Source organism: Lethenteron reissneri, unplaced genomic scaffold (genome assembly GCF_015708825.2).
Source record: "Lethenteron reissneri isolate LAM-NWPU_2019-01 unplaced genomic scaffold, ASM1570882v1 scaffold_1925, whole genome shotgun sequence".
NCBI lineage: Eukaryota > Metazoa > Chordata > Hyperoartia > Petromyzontiformes > Petromyzontidae > Lethenteron > Lethenteron reissneri.
In genome coordinates, this window is record NW_026891691.1 from 1 (window position 1) to 13,097 (window position 13,097).

Consider the following 13,097-nt stretch of genomic DNA (forward strand, 5'->3'; position numbering starts at 1 on the left):
GTGATGATGTGATGGTGGTGATGGTGGTGATGATGGTGGTGGTTGATGTGATGATGGTGGTGGTGATGGTGGTGGTGACCTTGTCACTATGGAGACGTTCCCTCGTTCCGCGGGGCTCAGAGACTTCGTCTCCTCCAGGATTTCTTGAATGGGGAGTCACTGTCTGTAGCACCACCACCAACATCACCACCACCATCATCACCACCACCAACATCACCACCATCAACACCACCAACATCACCACCACCATCAACATCACCAACATCATCATCACCATCATCACCATCAAATCATCAACATCACCACCACCAACAACATCATCAACATCACCACCATCACCATCATCACCAACATCACCAACATCACCACCATCATCATCAACATCATCACCATCATCACCACCACCATCACACACCACCATCAACATCACCACCACCATCAACATCACCACCACCATCAACATCACCACACCACATCACCACCACCAACATCACCAACATCATCAACATCATTATCACCATCATCATCACCACCACATCCCACACACAACATCACCACCATCACCAACATCACCACCACCATCACCATCACATCACCATCACCAACATCACCAACATCACCATCACCACCACCAACATCACCACCACCATCACCATCATCACCAACATCACCACCAACATCACCACCAACATCACCACCACCAACAACAACAACCACCATCATCACCACCACCATCACCACCACCATCACCAACATCACCAACACCACCACCATCATCACCACCACAACATCACCACCACCACCACATCATCACCACCACCACCATCACCAACATCACCAACATCACCACCAACATCACCACCACCAACATCATCACCACCATCACCATCAACATCATCATCACCACCATCATCACCACCACCAACATCACCACCATCACCACCATCACCACCATCACCACCATCACCACCATCACCACCATCACCACCATCACCACCATCACCACCACCACCACCATCACAACCAACATCACCAACATCACCAACATCATCACCACCATCATCACCAACACCACCAACATCACCACCACCAACATCACCACCACCATCACCACCAACATCACCACACCACCAACATCACCACCACCATCACCACCACCACCATCATCACCACCATCATCACCAACATCACCACCAACATCACCACCACCAACAACAACATCACCACCATCACCACCATCACAACCAACATCACCAACATCATCACCATCACCATCAACATCACCAACATCACCACCATCACCAAAACATCACCACCACCACACCACCATCATCACCAACATCACCACCAATATCATCACCAACATCATCACCACCAACATCACCACCACGACCACCAACATCACCACCACCACCAACATCACCACCACCATCATCACCACCACCACCACCACCACCATCACCACCATCACCGCCACCACCATCACCACCACCACCAACATCACCACCAATCATGTCATCAGGGTACTTGTGCCAAGCTAGGTGCACTTTAAGGCCACGTGAAGTGTCGAAGGCTCGCCGCTGGCAGGAGGTCACGGGGCAGACCCAGCAGGTGCCACGGGTCGACTGACTGAGATGACCGAGATGACTGGCTGATGCACCACCTGTGCCCCCTACCGTACCAACTTGCTGTGCTTTAGCCACCCGGCGCTCCACTCATTGTTGTGAGCATCGCTCCTCCGCCCTCCGTTGTTGTTGGAGGGCGACTGCCTCCAACTGCCCAGGAGCGTCCTTCACGAGCCTCCTCCACAGAGGACGATCTTGACACCGCTGGTACCAGTCATCGGTGACTACCTCGCCTGGTATACAGGAGGTCGTGGGTTCGATCCCTACCCTGACGACATTTGCTGTATATTTGGAGTCTGCATCTCTCTTCATCATCATCATCATCACGGTGGCTAGGAGATATTGACTACCTCGCCTGGTACACAGGAGGTCGTGGGTTCGATCCCAGACCCTGAGAGATGTTGACCACCTCGCCTGGTGCACAGGAGGTCGTGGGTTCGATCCCAGACCCTGAGAGATGTTGACTACCTCGCCTAGTATACAGGAGGTCGTGGGTTTGATCCCAGACCCTGAGAAATGTTGACTACCTCGCCTAGTATACAGGAGGTCGTGGGTTCGATCCCAGACCCTGAGAAATGTTGACTACCTCGCCTGGTATACAGGAGGTCATGGGTTCAATCCTAGACCCTGAGAGATGTTGACTACCTCGCCTGGTACACATGAGGGGTCGTGGGTTCGATCCCAGACCCTGAGAGATGTTGACTACCTTGTCTGGTACACAGGAGGTTGGGGTTCGATCCCAGACCCTGAGAGATGTTGACTACCTCGCCTGGTACACAGGAAGTCGTGGGTTCAATCCCAGACACTGAGAGATGTTGACTACCTCGCCTGGTATACAGGAGGTCGTGAGTTCGATCCCTACCCTGACGATGCCTGCTGCTGTACATTTGGAGTCTTGAGTCTCTCTCTCATCATCATCGCGGTGGCGAGGAGATGTTGACTACCTCGACTGGTATACATACAGGAGGTCGTGAGTTCGATCCCGACCCTGACAATGTTTGCTGCTGTACATTTGGAGTCTGAGTCTCTCTCTCATCATCATCACGGTGGCTAGGAGATTTTAACTACCTCGTCTGGTACACAGGAGGTCGTGGGTTCGATCCCGACCCTGATGCTTGCTGTACATTTGGAGTCTGAGTCTCTCTGTCTCCCTGTAGTCGCGTCGATTTTCCTCGGGGTCCTCCGGCTTTTCCCCTCCACATTTAGAATCAACGTCCAGCGTTCAGAGTATTTGTATCCCGCTATAAATCTGCAAGACGATGACGATGAGCGATCATTGCGATGGGCAGGTCGCTTCTATAATAGCAGAGTGATAAAGTATTTTATTTTAATATCACGGTTTGCTACCATCATCAACCACCATCACCACCATCATCAACCATCATCACCACCATCACATCACCACCATCACCACCACCACCACATCAACCACCATCACCACCACCAACATCAACCACCATCACCACCACCCACATCAACCACCATCACCCACCATCACCCACCATCACCCACCATCACCCACATCACCACCACCACCATCAACAACATCATCAACATCAAACACCACGATTTGAAGCTTTCGTGACTGCAAGGATTCATACGCTTAGTTCTTTCGGTAAAGTCACGTAGGTAAAAAAATGAAATTAATAAAAAATAAAAACTACAAAATCACGACGTTTCGGAGGCAACAAGCTTCCGTCTTCAGGTGAAACTGTTATTGATTTTTATTTATTTTTTTACCCACGTGACCTTTACCGAAAGAACTAAGAGCATCAACACCACGACCATCATCAACAACCCAGGTCACGTGACGCGGCATTACCCAATCGCAGTGCAGCGCGGGGGATGTTGGCCAGGGCGTGCACGATACCCAGATGCCGCACAGCGTCTGGGCCGGCTGGGTCCAATGGTACACGTCACCGTGGGGCGGCCGCCCCCTTCTGCCCCTCTCCAGAGTCCTGCACAAAGGACAAATGTCCCCCGTGTAGCCCACACACGGGGTGGTGGGGGGGGGGGGGGCGGGTGCAAGTGATGTAATGAGAGCCACAGCGGCACCAGGCCCGCACGGCCGCCTTGTCTCTCCCCAGTGGCGGTGTTACCACACGCCGCACCAGGTACGCGTTTGAGGCTGAGCCGACCTAGGGGAGGAGGCCACTCGGGTCGCCGGGTTTCGGGGTGCAGTGCACGAACCACTACACTACCGCGCCCCAGTACAATAACAACTACCGCCATTCGCCACTAAGTGGCGGTGACGTCACCACGACGCTTGTGCCAGGCCATGTGCACCTTGAGGCCACGTGAAGTGTCGAACGCCCGCTGGCAGGAGGTCACGGGGCAGACCCAGCAGGTGCCACGGGTCGACTGACCGAGATGACTGGCTGATGCACCACTGTGCCCCCTACTGTGCCAACTGCTGTGCTTTAGCCACCCCAGTACCACACACACACGTACAGTCTATATAGACTGCCAGTACACACACACACACACGTACAGTCTATATAGACTGCCAGTACACTCACACGCGTAGTCTATATAGACCGCCAGTACACACACACACGTACAGTCTATATAGACTGCCAGTACACACACACACACACACGTACAGTCTATATAGACTGCCAGTACACACACACACATACAGTCTATATAGACTGCCAGTACACACACACACGTACAGTCTATATAGACTGCCAGTACACTCACACGCGTACAGTCTATATAGACTGCCAGTACACTCACACGCGTACAGTCTATATAGACTGCCAGTACACTCACAAACGTACAGTCTATATAGACCGCCAAAACAAAGACCACCCCGTACCGCCTGTAACAGACTGTAGGGGCAAGTGCTGTTAGCGAGTAGCACCTATGAAGGCCGGAACGGCACACGAGGCGGTGGGTGGCCAGCACCACGCCCGACCGCCTTTGTCTCCCCAGTGGCGATGTTTACACAACCTCACCAGGTACTCATTTGAGGCTGAGTCGACCCAGGGGAGGCCCGGGACCGGTTCAGATAATCGTCACTGGTGTTGGCCGTGAGCGGGAATCGAACTCGTGTCGCCGGGTTCGTAGCGCTAACCACTACACTATAGTAGTAGGTTTTTACCCTTTAAACTGGTACAAAACTGACACCTTTATACAAGGCATCATGTTTGCAATAACCACAACACAAGCAGTCAAAATGCAAAAAAAAACTCTGATAATGATATGCACTGTCCTTGAAGTTGATCGGTCCATATCATTACCATTATCAGAGGTTTTTTTGCATTTTGACTGCTTGTGTTGTGGTTATTGCAAACATGATGCCTTGTATAAAGGTGTCAGTTTTGTACCAGTTTAAAGGGTAAAAACCTAATTCGAGATTTGAAGCTTTCGTGACTGCAAGGATTCATATTCTTAGGTTTTTTCGGTAAAGTCACGTAGGTATAAAATAAAAATTAATTTTAAAAAAGACGGAAGCCTGTGCTGCCTCCGAAACGTCGTGATTTTTTTATTTCATTTTTTACTTTTATTAATTTGAATTTTTTACCTACGTGACTTTACCGAAAAAACCTAAGAATATGATAAAAACCTATTGCTACTATATTTTGCCACTGGTAAAGGAGGTCTCATAGTGTAACCGCTACACTACCGCTCCCCCCAGCTGTACACAAACACACGCACGGTCTATTTTTCGATTTAAAGCTTTCGTGACTGCAGGGATTCATCTTCTTGGTTCTTTCGGTAAAGTCACGTAGAAGGGAAGTAATAAAATAATAAAAAAATAACCCGTAAAAACAAAGTTTTTCACTATAAATCCTTTATATGCGTGGCGGCTAGAGTCCTCTCGTCCTCTGGCTTGAGATGGCTGCCACCTATGGGTCAGATGATTGTCTGTCACCATTAAGCAATTGGTAATTAAATATTTAAAAACATTTCCCTAAACAGTGTAAAAATTTGGAAAAAAATTTTTCACGAAAATCAATTGTCACGCACAACGAGTCTGTGTGCAAAATGTCAGCTCGATTGGATCACGGGAAGTGGGTTAAAAAACGACCGAAAGATTTGCACGGTCGTAAGCGTGCAAGCAAGCAAACTTAATATAAAGGATTTAAAAATAAAACATATTACTTCCCTTCTACGTGGTGACTTTACCGAAAGAACCAAGAAGATGAATCCCTGCAGTCACGAAAGAAGCTTTAAATCCGAAAAAAAAGAAGATGATGATGTAGATGATGATGTAGATGATGATGTAGATGATGTTAATGATGTGAATGACGCTGTCTTTCCGACAGACCTGTTCTTCACCTGAGGACGGCTGCTTGCGTTGTGGCTGAAACGTCGTGAGAATTGCATTTTATCATGTTTGATTTTTATTCATTTATTTCTTCCCTTCTACGTGATGACTTTACCGAAAGAACCAAGAAGACGCACGGTCTACATAGACTGCCGGCGGGGGGGGGGGGGGGAGGAGGAGAGGTCACTCACGTGGGCTGCACGGGGCAGCAGCAAGATGATGGCGTGCGCTGGGCGAGGGATCCCCGCCAGGTCAGTGCCCTCCAAGCCCAGCAAGTCCCTGGCCAGCAAACCCCGTACCCCCAGCAGCGCCAGCAGCTGACGGGGTCCGAGTTGGGTGGTGGTGGTGGTGGTACAGGCGCGGACACCCGGTCCGTCATTAGACACTCTCTCTCGTTGGTAACATCAACATCCACGATTCGGCAATAACCACCCTTCCTATGCAGTGATAACTACTCCCACCAGGGTAACCGCAATGACCGCACCCACCAGGTTACCCCTGGGGTACAGGCGCGGACACCCGGTCCGTCATTAGACACTCTCTCTCTCGTTGGTAACATCAACATCCACGATTCGGCGATAACCACCCTTCCTATGCAGTGATAACTACTCCCACCAGGGTAACCGCAATGACCGCACCCACCAGGTTACCCCTGGGGTACAGGCGCGGACACCCGGCCCGTCATTAGACACTCTCTCTCTCGTTGGTAACATCAACATCCACGATTCGGCAATAACCACCCTTCCTTAGCAGTGATAACCGCACCCACCCAGGTTACCCGCACTGACCACACCCACCAGGTTACCCCTGGGGTACAGGCGCGGACACCCGGCCCGTCGTTAGACACACTCTCTCTCTCGTTGGTAACATCAACATCCACGATTCTGCAATAACCACCCTTCCTATGCAGTGATAACTACTCCCACCAGGGTAACCGCAATGACCGCACCCACCAGGTTACCCCTGGGGTACAGGCGCGGACACCCGGCCCGTCATTAGACACTCTCTCTCTCGTTGGTAACATCAACATCCACGATTCGGCGATAACCACCCTTCCTATGCAGTGATAACTACTCCCACCAGGGTAACCGCAATGACCGCACCCACCAGGTTACCCCTGGGGTACAGGCGCGGACACCCGGTCCGTCATTAGACACTCTCTCTCTCGTTGGTAACATCAACATCCACGATTCGGCGATAACCACCCTTCCTATGCAGTGATAACTACTCCCACCAGGGTAACCGCAATGACCGCACCCACCAGGTTACCCCTGGGTACAGGCGCGGACACCCGGCCCGTCATTAGACACTCTCTCTCTCGTTGGTAACATCAACATCCACGATTCGGCGATAACCACCCTTCCTATGCAGTGATAACTACTCCCACCAGGGTAACCGCAATGACCGCACCCACCAGGTTACCCCTGGGGTACAGGCGCGGACACCCGGCCCGTCGTTAGACACACTCTCTCTCTCGTTGGTAACATCAACATCCACGATTCGGCGATAACCACCCTTCCTATGCAATGATAACTACACCCACCAGGGTAACCGCAATTACCGCACCCACCAGGGTAACCGCAATGACCACACCCACCAGGTTAACTGCAATGAGCACACCCACCAGGTTACCCCCAGGGTACAGGCGCGGACACCCGGCCCGTCATTAGACACTCTCTCTCTCGTTGGTAAGGACCAACATCAATATCCACGATTCCGCAATAACCACCCTTCCTTAGCAGTGATAACCATACCCACCAGGTTACCCGCACTGAGCACACCCACCAGGTTACCCGCAGTGACCACACCCACCAGGGTAACCTCACCCAACCAGGTTACCTGCACTGAGCACACCCACCAGGTTACCCGCAGTGACCACACCCACCAGGTTACCCGCAGTGACCACACCCACCAGGTTACCCGCAATGACCACACCCACCAGGTTACCCGCAGTGACCACACCCACCAGGTTACCCGCACTGAGCACACCCACCAGGTTACCCGCAATGACCACACCCACCAGGTTACCCGCAGTTACCACACCCACCAGGTTACCCGCACTGAGCACACCCACCAGGTTACCCGCAGTGACCACACCCACCAGGTTACCCGCACTGAGCACACCCACCAGGTTACCCGCAGTTACCACACCCACCAGGTTACCCGCACTGAGCACATCCACCAGGTTACCCGCAGTTACCACACCCACCAGGTTACCCGCACTGAGCACACACACCAGGTTACCCGCAGTGACCACACCCACCAGGTTACCCGCACTGACCACACCCACCAGGTTACCCGCAGTGACCACACCCACCAGGTACCCGCACTGAGCACACCACCAGGTTACCCGCAATGACCACACCCACCAGGTTACCCGCAGTTACCACACCCACCAGGTTACCCGCACTGAGCACATCCACCAGGTTACCCGCACTGAGCACACCCACCAGGTTACCCGCACTGAGCACACCCACCAGGTTACCCGCAGTTACCACACCCACCAGGTTACCCGCAATGACCACACCCACCAGGTTACCCGCAGTGACCACACCCACCAGGTTACCCGCAATGACCACACCCACCAGGTTACCTGCAATGACCTCACCCACCAGGTTACCCGCAATGACCACACCCACCAGGTTACCCGCACTGACCACACCCACCAGGTTACCCGCAGTGACCACACCCACCAGGTTACCCGCAGTTACCACACCCACCAGGTTACCCGCACTGACCACACCCACCAGGTTACCCGCAGTGACCACACCCACCAGGTTACCCGCAGTTACCACACCCACCAGGTTACCCGCACTGAGCACACCCACGAGGTTACCCGCAGTTACCACACCCACCAGGTTACCCGCAATGACCACACCCACCAGGTTACCCACAATGACCACACCCACCAGGTTACCCGCAATGACCTCACCCACCAGGTTACCCACAATGACCACACCCACCAGGTTACCCGCACTGAGCACACCCACCAGGTTACCCGCACTGAGCACACCCACCAGGTTACCCGCAATGAACACACCCACCAGGTTACCCGCAGTGACCACACCCACCAGGTTACCCGCAATGACCACACCCACCAGGGTAACCACACCCACCAGGTTACCCGCAGTGACCACACCCACCAGGGTAACCACACCCACCAGGTTACCCGCAGTGACCACACCCACCAGGTTACCCGCTCTGACCACACCCACCAGGTTACCCGCAATGAACACACCCACCAGGTTACCCGCAGTGACCACACCCACCAGGTTACCCGCAATGACCACACCCACCAGGGTAACCACACCCACCAGGTTACCCGCACTGAGCGCACCCACCAGGTTACCCGCAGTGACCACACCCACCAGGTTACCCGCAATGACCACACCCACCAGGTTACCCGCAGTGATCACACCCACCAGGTTACCCGCAATGACCACACCCACCAGGTTACCCGCAATGACCACACCCACCAGGGTAACCACACCCACCAGGTTACCCGCAATGACCACACCCACCAGGGTAACCACACCCACCAGGTTACCCGCACTGAGCACACCCACCAGGTTACCCGCACTGAACACACCCACCAGGTTACCCGCAGTGACCACACCCACCAGGTTACCCGCAATGACCACACCCACCAGGGTAACCACACCCACCAGGTTACCCGCACTGAACACACCCACCAGGTTACCCGCAGTGACCACTCACCTGATTCACCACCTGTACACACACACACACGTGTACACACACACACACGTGTACACACACACACACACGTGTACACACACACACACGTGTACACACACACACACGTGTACACACACACACGTACACACACACACACGTACACACACACACACACGTGTACACACACACGTGTACACACACACACGTACACACACACACACACGTGTACACACACACACACAACACAATTAGTTAAGCGGCGCAAATCAAACTGCGGCCCTTATCCGCTCTACCAATTCCACTCTGACCGGGGCATTGCTCGCCTATCCGAGCTACCAATTCTCTCCCCTCCATTCCAATTTTTTTTTTTTACAAAATGTATTACAACTTTTAAAATCTCCTTTTATAACGATGATGATGAAGTCAAAATAAAATGTTAACATTTAAAAGTTGTGGTATTTTTCACCCCACCCCCCCGTACTTTTAATTATAATCAATTAGCTTATTCACATTAATGGGTTATAACATTAGTCAATATAATGATTAGCTTATTTATATAATGGCATGTAGCATTACTAATTTTAATAATTAAGCTTATTTTTTATTTAAATCTTTCGTGACTGCAGAGATTCATATTTATTTATTATTTTATTATTTCCCTTCTACGTGACCGAAAGAACCAAGAATAAGTTTATTTCTATTAATGGCATGCAACATTAGCCGTAATAAATCTCTTATTAATATTAACGGCATATAACATTTAGCAATTAGAATGATTTAGCTTATTTAAATGGAATATAACATTAGTAATTATGACGATTAGCTTATTTAAATGTAATATAACAGTAATTATAATGATTACCTTATTTAAATGGAATATAACATTAGTAGTAATTCTAATGATTAGCTTATTTAAATGGAATATAACATTAGTCATTATGATTAGCTAATTTATATGTCATGTTAGTAATTATTACCTTATAACATTGTCATTAGCCCCCCATAATTAACATAATTAGTTATAGATTGTAAAGTATCGTCTTAAGATTTAACATTTGCACAATAAATGTCATCATTACGCCTTGTTAGGGTCTAAAGCGTTAGAGTTATAATAGTTTTAACTTTAATTGCAATTAACACAATGTAACGCATTTAAACATTTCAATTAAAAGTGTAAAAGTATTGCAATTGTATCGCCACATAATCACGGTATTAAAGATTAACATCGTTATCGTAGTTTATCTTGTTTTAACGCGGCTTAGTAATTATTTTGATGCAATTAAAGACATTATAATGAATTAAAACATTGCAATTTAGGTTTATGAGGTAAAAAATATCGCTATTTTATTGGCACATTATTACAATATAAAGATTTAACATTGTTACAGTAGTTTACACCTTATTTTAACTCGACTGAAGTGAGTTTTAATGCGATTAATGACAATATGATGCATTATAACATTGCAATTAAGATTTCTGAGGTAAATAAAACGCAATTTTCGCGCCAAATTATCACGATATAAAGATTTAACATTGTTATAATAGTTTACACCTTATTTTAACTCGACTGAAGGGAGTTTTAATGCGATTAATGACAATATGCATTATAACATTGCAATGAGGGTTTCTGAGGTAAAAAAATCCCAATTTTAGCGCAAAATTATCACGATATAAATCATTAACATTGTTAATGTAGTTTACACATTATTTTAACTCCGCTGAAATAATTATTAAAACAATTAATGACAATATGATGCGTTATAACATTGCAATTACGGTTTCTGAGGTAAAAAATACCGCAATTTTAGCGCCAAATTAACACGATATAAATCATTAACATTGTTAATGTAGTTTACACCTTATTTTAACTCGAATAAAATCATTCTTAATGTAATTAACACAATAGAACGCATTGCCACATTGCAATTAAGGTTTCTGAGGTAAAAAATACCGCAATTTTAGCTCAGAATTATCACGATATAAATCATTAACATTGTTAATGTAGTTTACACCTTATTTTAACCCCGCTAAAATAATTATTAATACAATTAATGACAATATGATGCATTATAACATTGCAATTAAGCTTTCTGAGGTAAAAAAATCGCAATTTTTGCTCTACATTATCCCGATATAAATCATTAACATCGTTACAGTAGTTTACATCTTATTTTAACTCCGCTGAAATAATTATTAATACAATTAATGACAATATGATGCATTATAACATTGCAATTAAGCTTTCTGAGGTAAAAAAACCGCAATTTTCGCGCCAAATTATCCCGATATAAATCATTAACATCGTTACAGCAGTTTACACCTTATTCTAACTCGCCCGACGACAGCTTTTAATGCGATTACAAACGACTAATCAATTTACATTGTCACACACGCAACAATGTCAAGCTCACCACCACCAACACTCATCTCTCTCTCGCTCTCTCTCACCTCGGGGTTCGCTTCCAAAGGCATGAGGCATTGGTGTTGTTGCCGACATCGCTTTAGAGAGACAAAGGCGGCCGGGAGAATAAAGAGATACAAAGACGGACGAGTACTTAGACAGAGAAATTTACAAACCACACTCCGCCACTTTGCTTCCAATGCGGCGGCGAAATTCCTTTTATAGTCGGCGCCACGCCCTGCCCCGTGACGTCACGACGAGGGGGCGGGCCACGCGGGTGAGGGGGGAGGGGGCCGATGACGTCACCCGTCCAGAACGTTCGCAGCGGATAGAGAATGGGGGGGGGGGCAATCTCTTGGGGGGTTAGGGCAGTTATTTATTTATTGTCTTTGTGTCCTCGACTTACAGAACGTGGATGTTTGTGTTCGTAAGTCGAGGTGTTCGTAAGTTGTTAAAAACACGAGGAATGGATTTTAAAGTTGTATAACCTCCTGTAGATGTAGATGCCACTGGTTATTCACGTTCTGTAGATGTAGATGCCACTGGTTATTCAAGTTCTGCAGATGTAGATGCCACTGGTTATTCATGTCTACAGATGTGGAATGTTCTACAGATGTAGATGCCACTGGTTCTTCACGTTCGTAGATGCCACTGGTTCTTCATGTACTGTAGATGGCACTGGTTCTTCACGTTCTACAGATGTAGATGCCACTGGTTCTTCACGTTCTGTAGATGCCACTGGTTCTTCATGTACTGTAGATGCCACGGTCTTCACAGTTCTACAGATGTAGATGCAGAGGTGTGGACTCGAGTCATGTGACTTGGACTCGAGGTCAGACTCTGAGTCATGAATTGATGACTTGAGACTCGACTTGGACTTGCATAACAATGACTTGTCCCCCCTCTGAGGTGTGGACTCGAGTCATGTGACTTGGACTCGAGTCAGACTCGAGTCATGAATTTGATGACTGAGACTCGGACTTGGACTTGCATAACAATGACTTTGTCCCACCTCTGAGTGTTGGACTCGAATCATGGACTTGGACTCGAGGCAGACTCGAGTCATGAATTTGATGACTTGAGGACTCGACTTGGACTT

General features: G+C 48.6%; 1 protein-coding gene across 1 annotated transcript; it reads right to left on the reverse strand.

Annotated features, from left to right (window-relative positions):
* Nucleotides 1-87: 87 nt before the first annotated feature.
* LOC133339580 (ubiquitin carboxyl-terminal hydrolase isozyme L1-like) lies at nt 88-12,151 on the reverse strand (the record flags this gene model as incomplete). Its single annotated transcript, XM_061547692.1, is given in 8 exon segments — nt 88-140; nt 143-163; nt 3,448-3,501; nt 3,504-3,546; nt 3,548-3,583; nt 6,093-6,218; nt 9,619-9,630; nt 12,046-12,151. Coding segments are annotated over 8 exon segments (451 nt in total), but the record flags the coding sequence as incomplete, so codon positions are not given.
* Nucleotides 12,152-13,097: the final 946 nt, after the last annotated feature.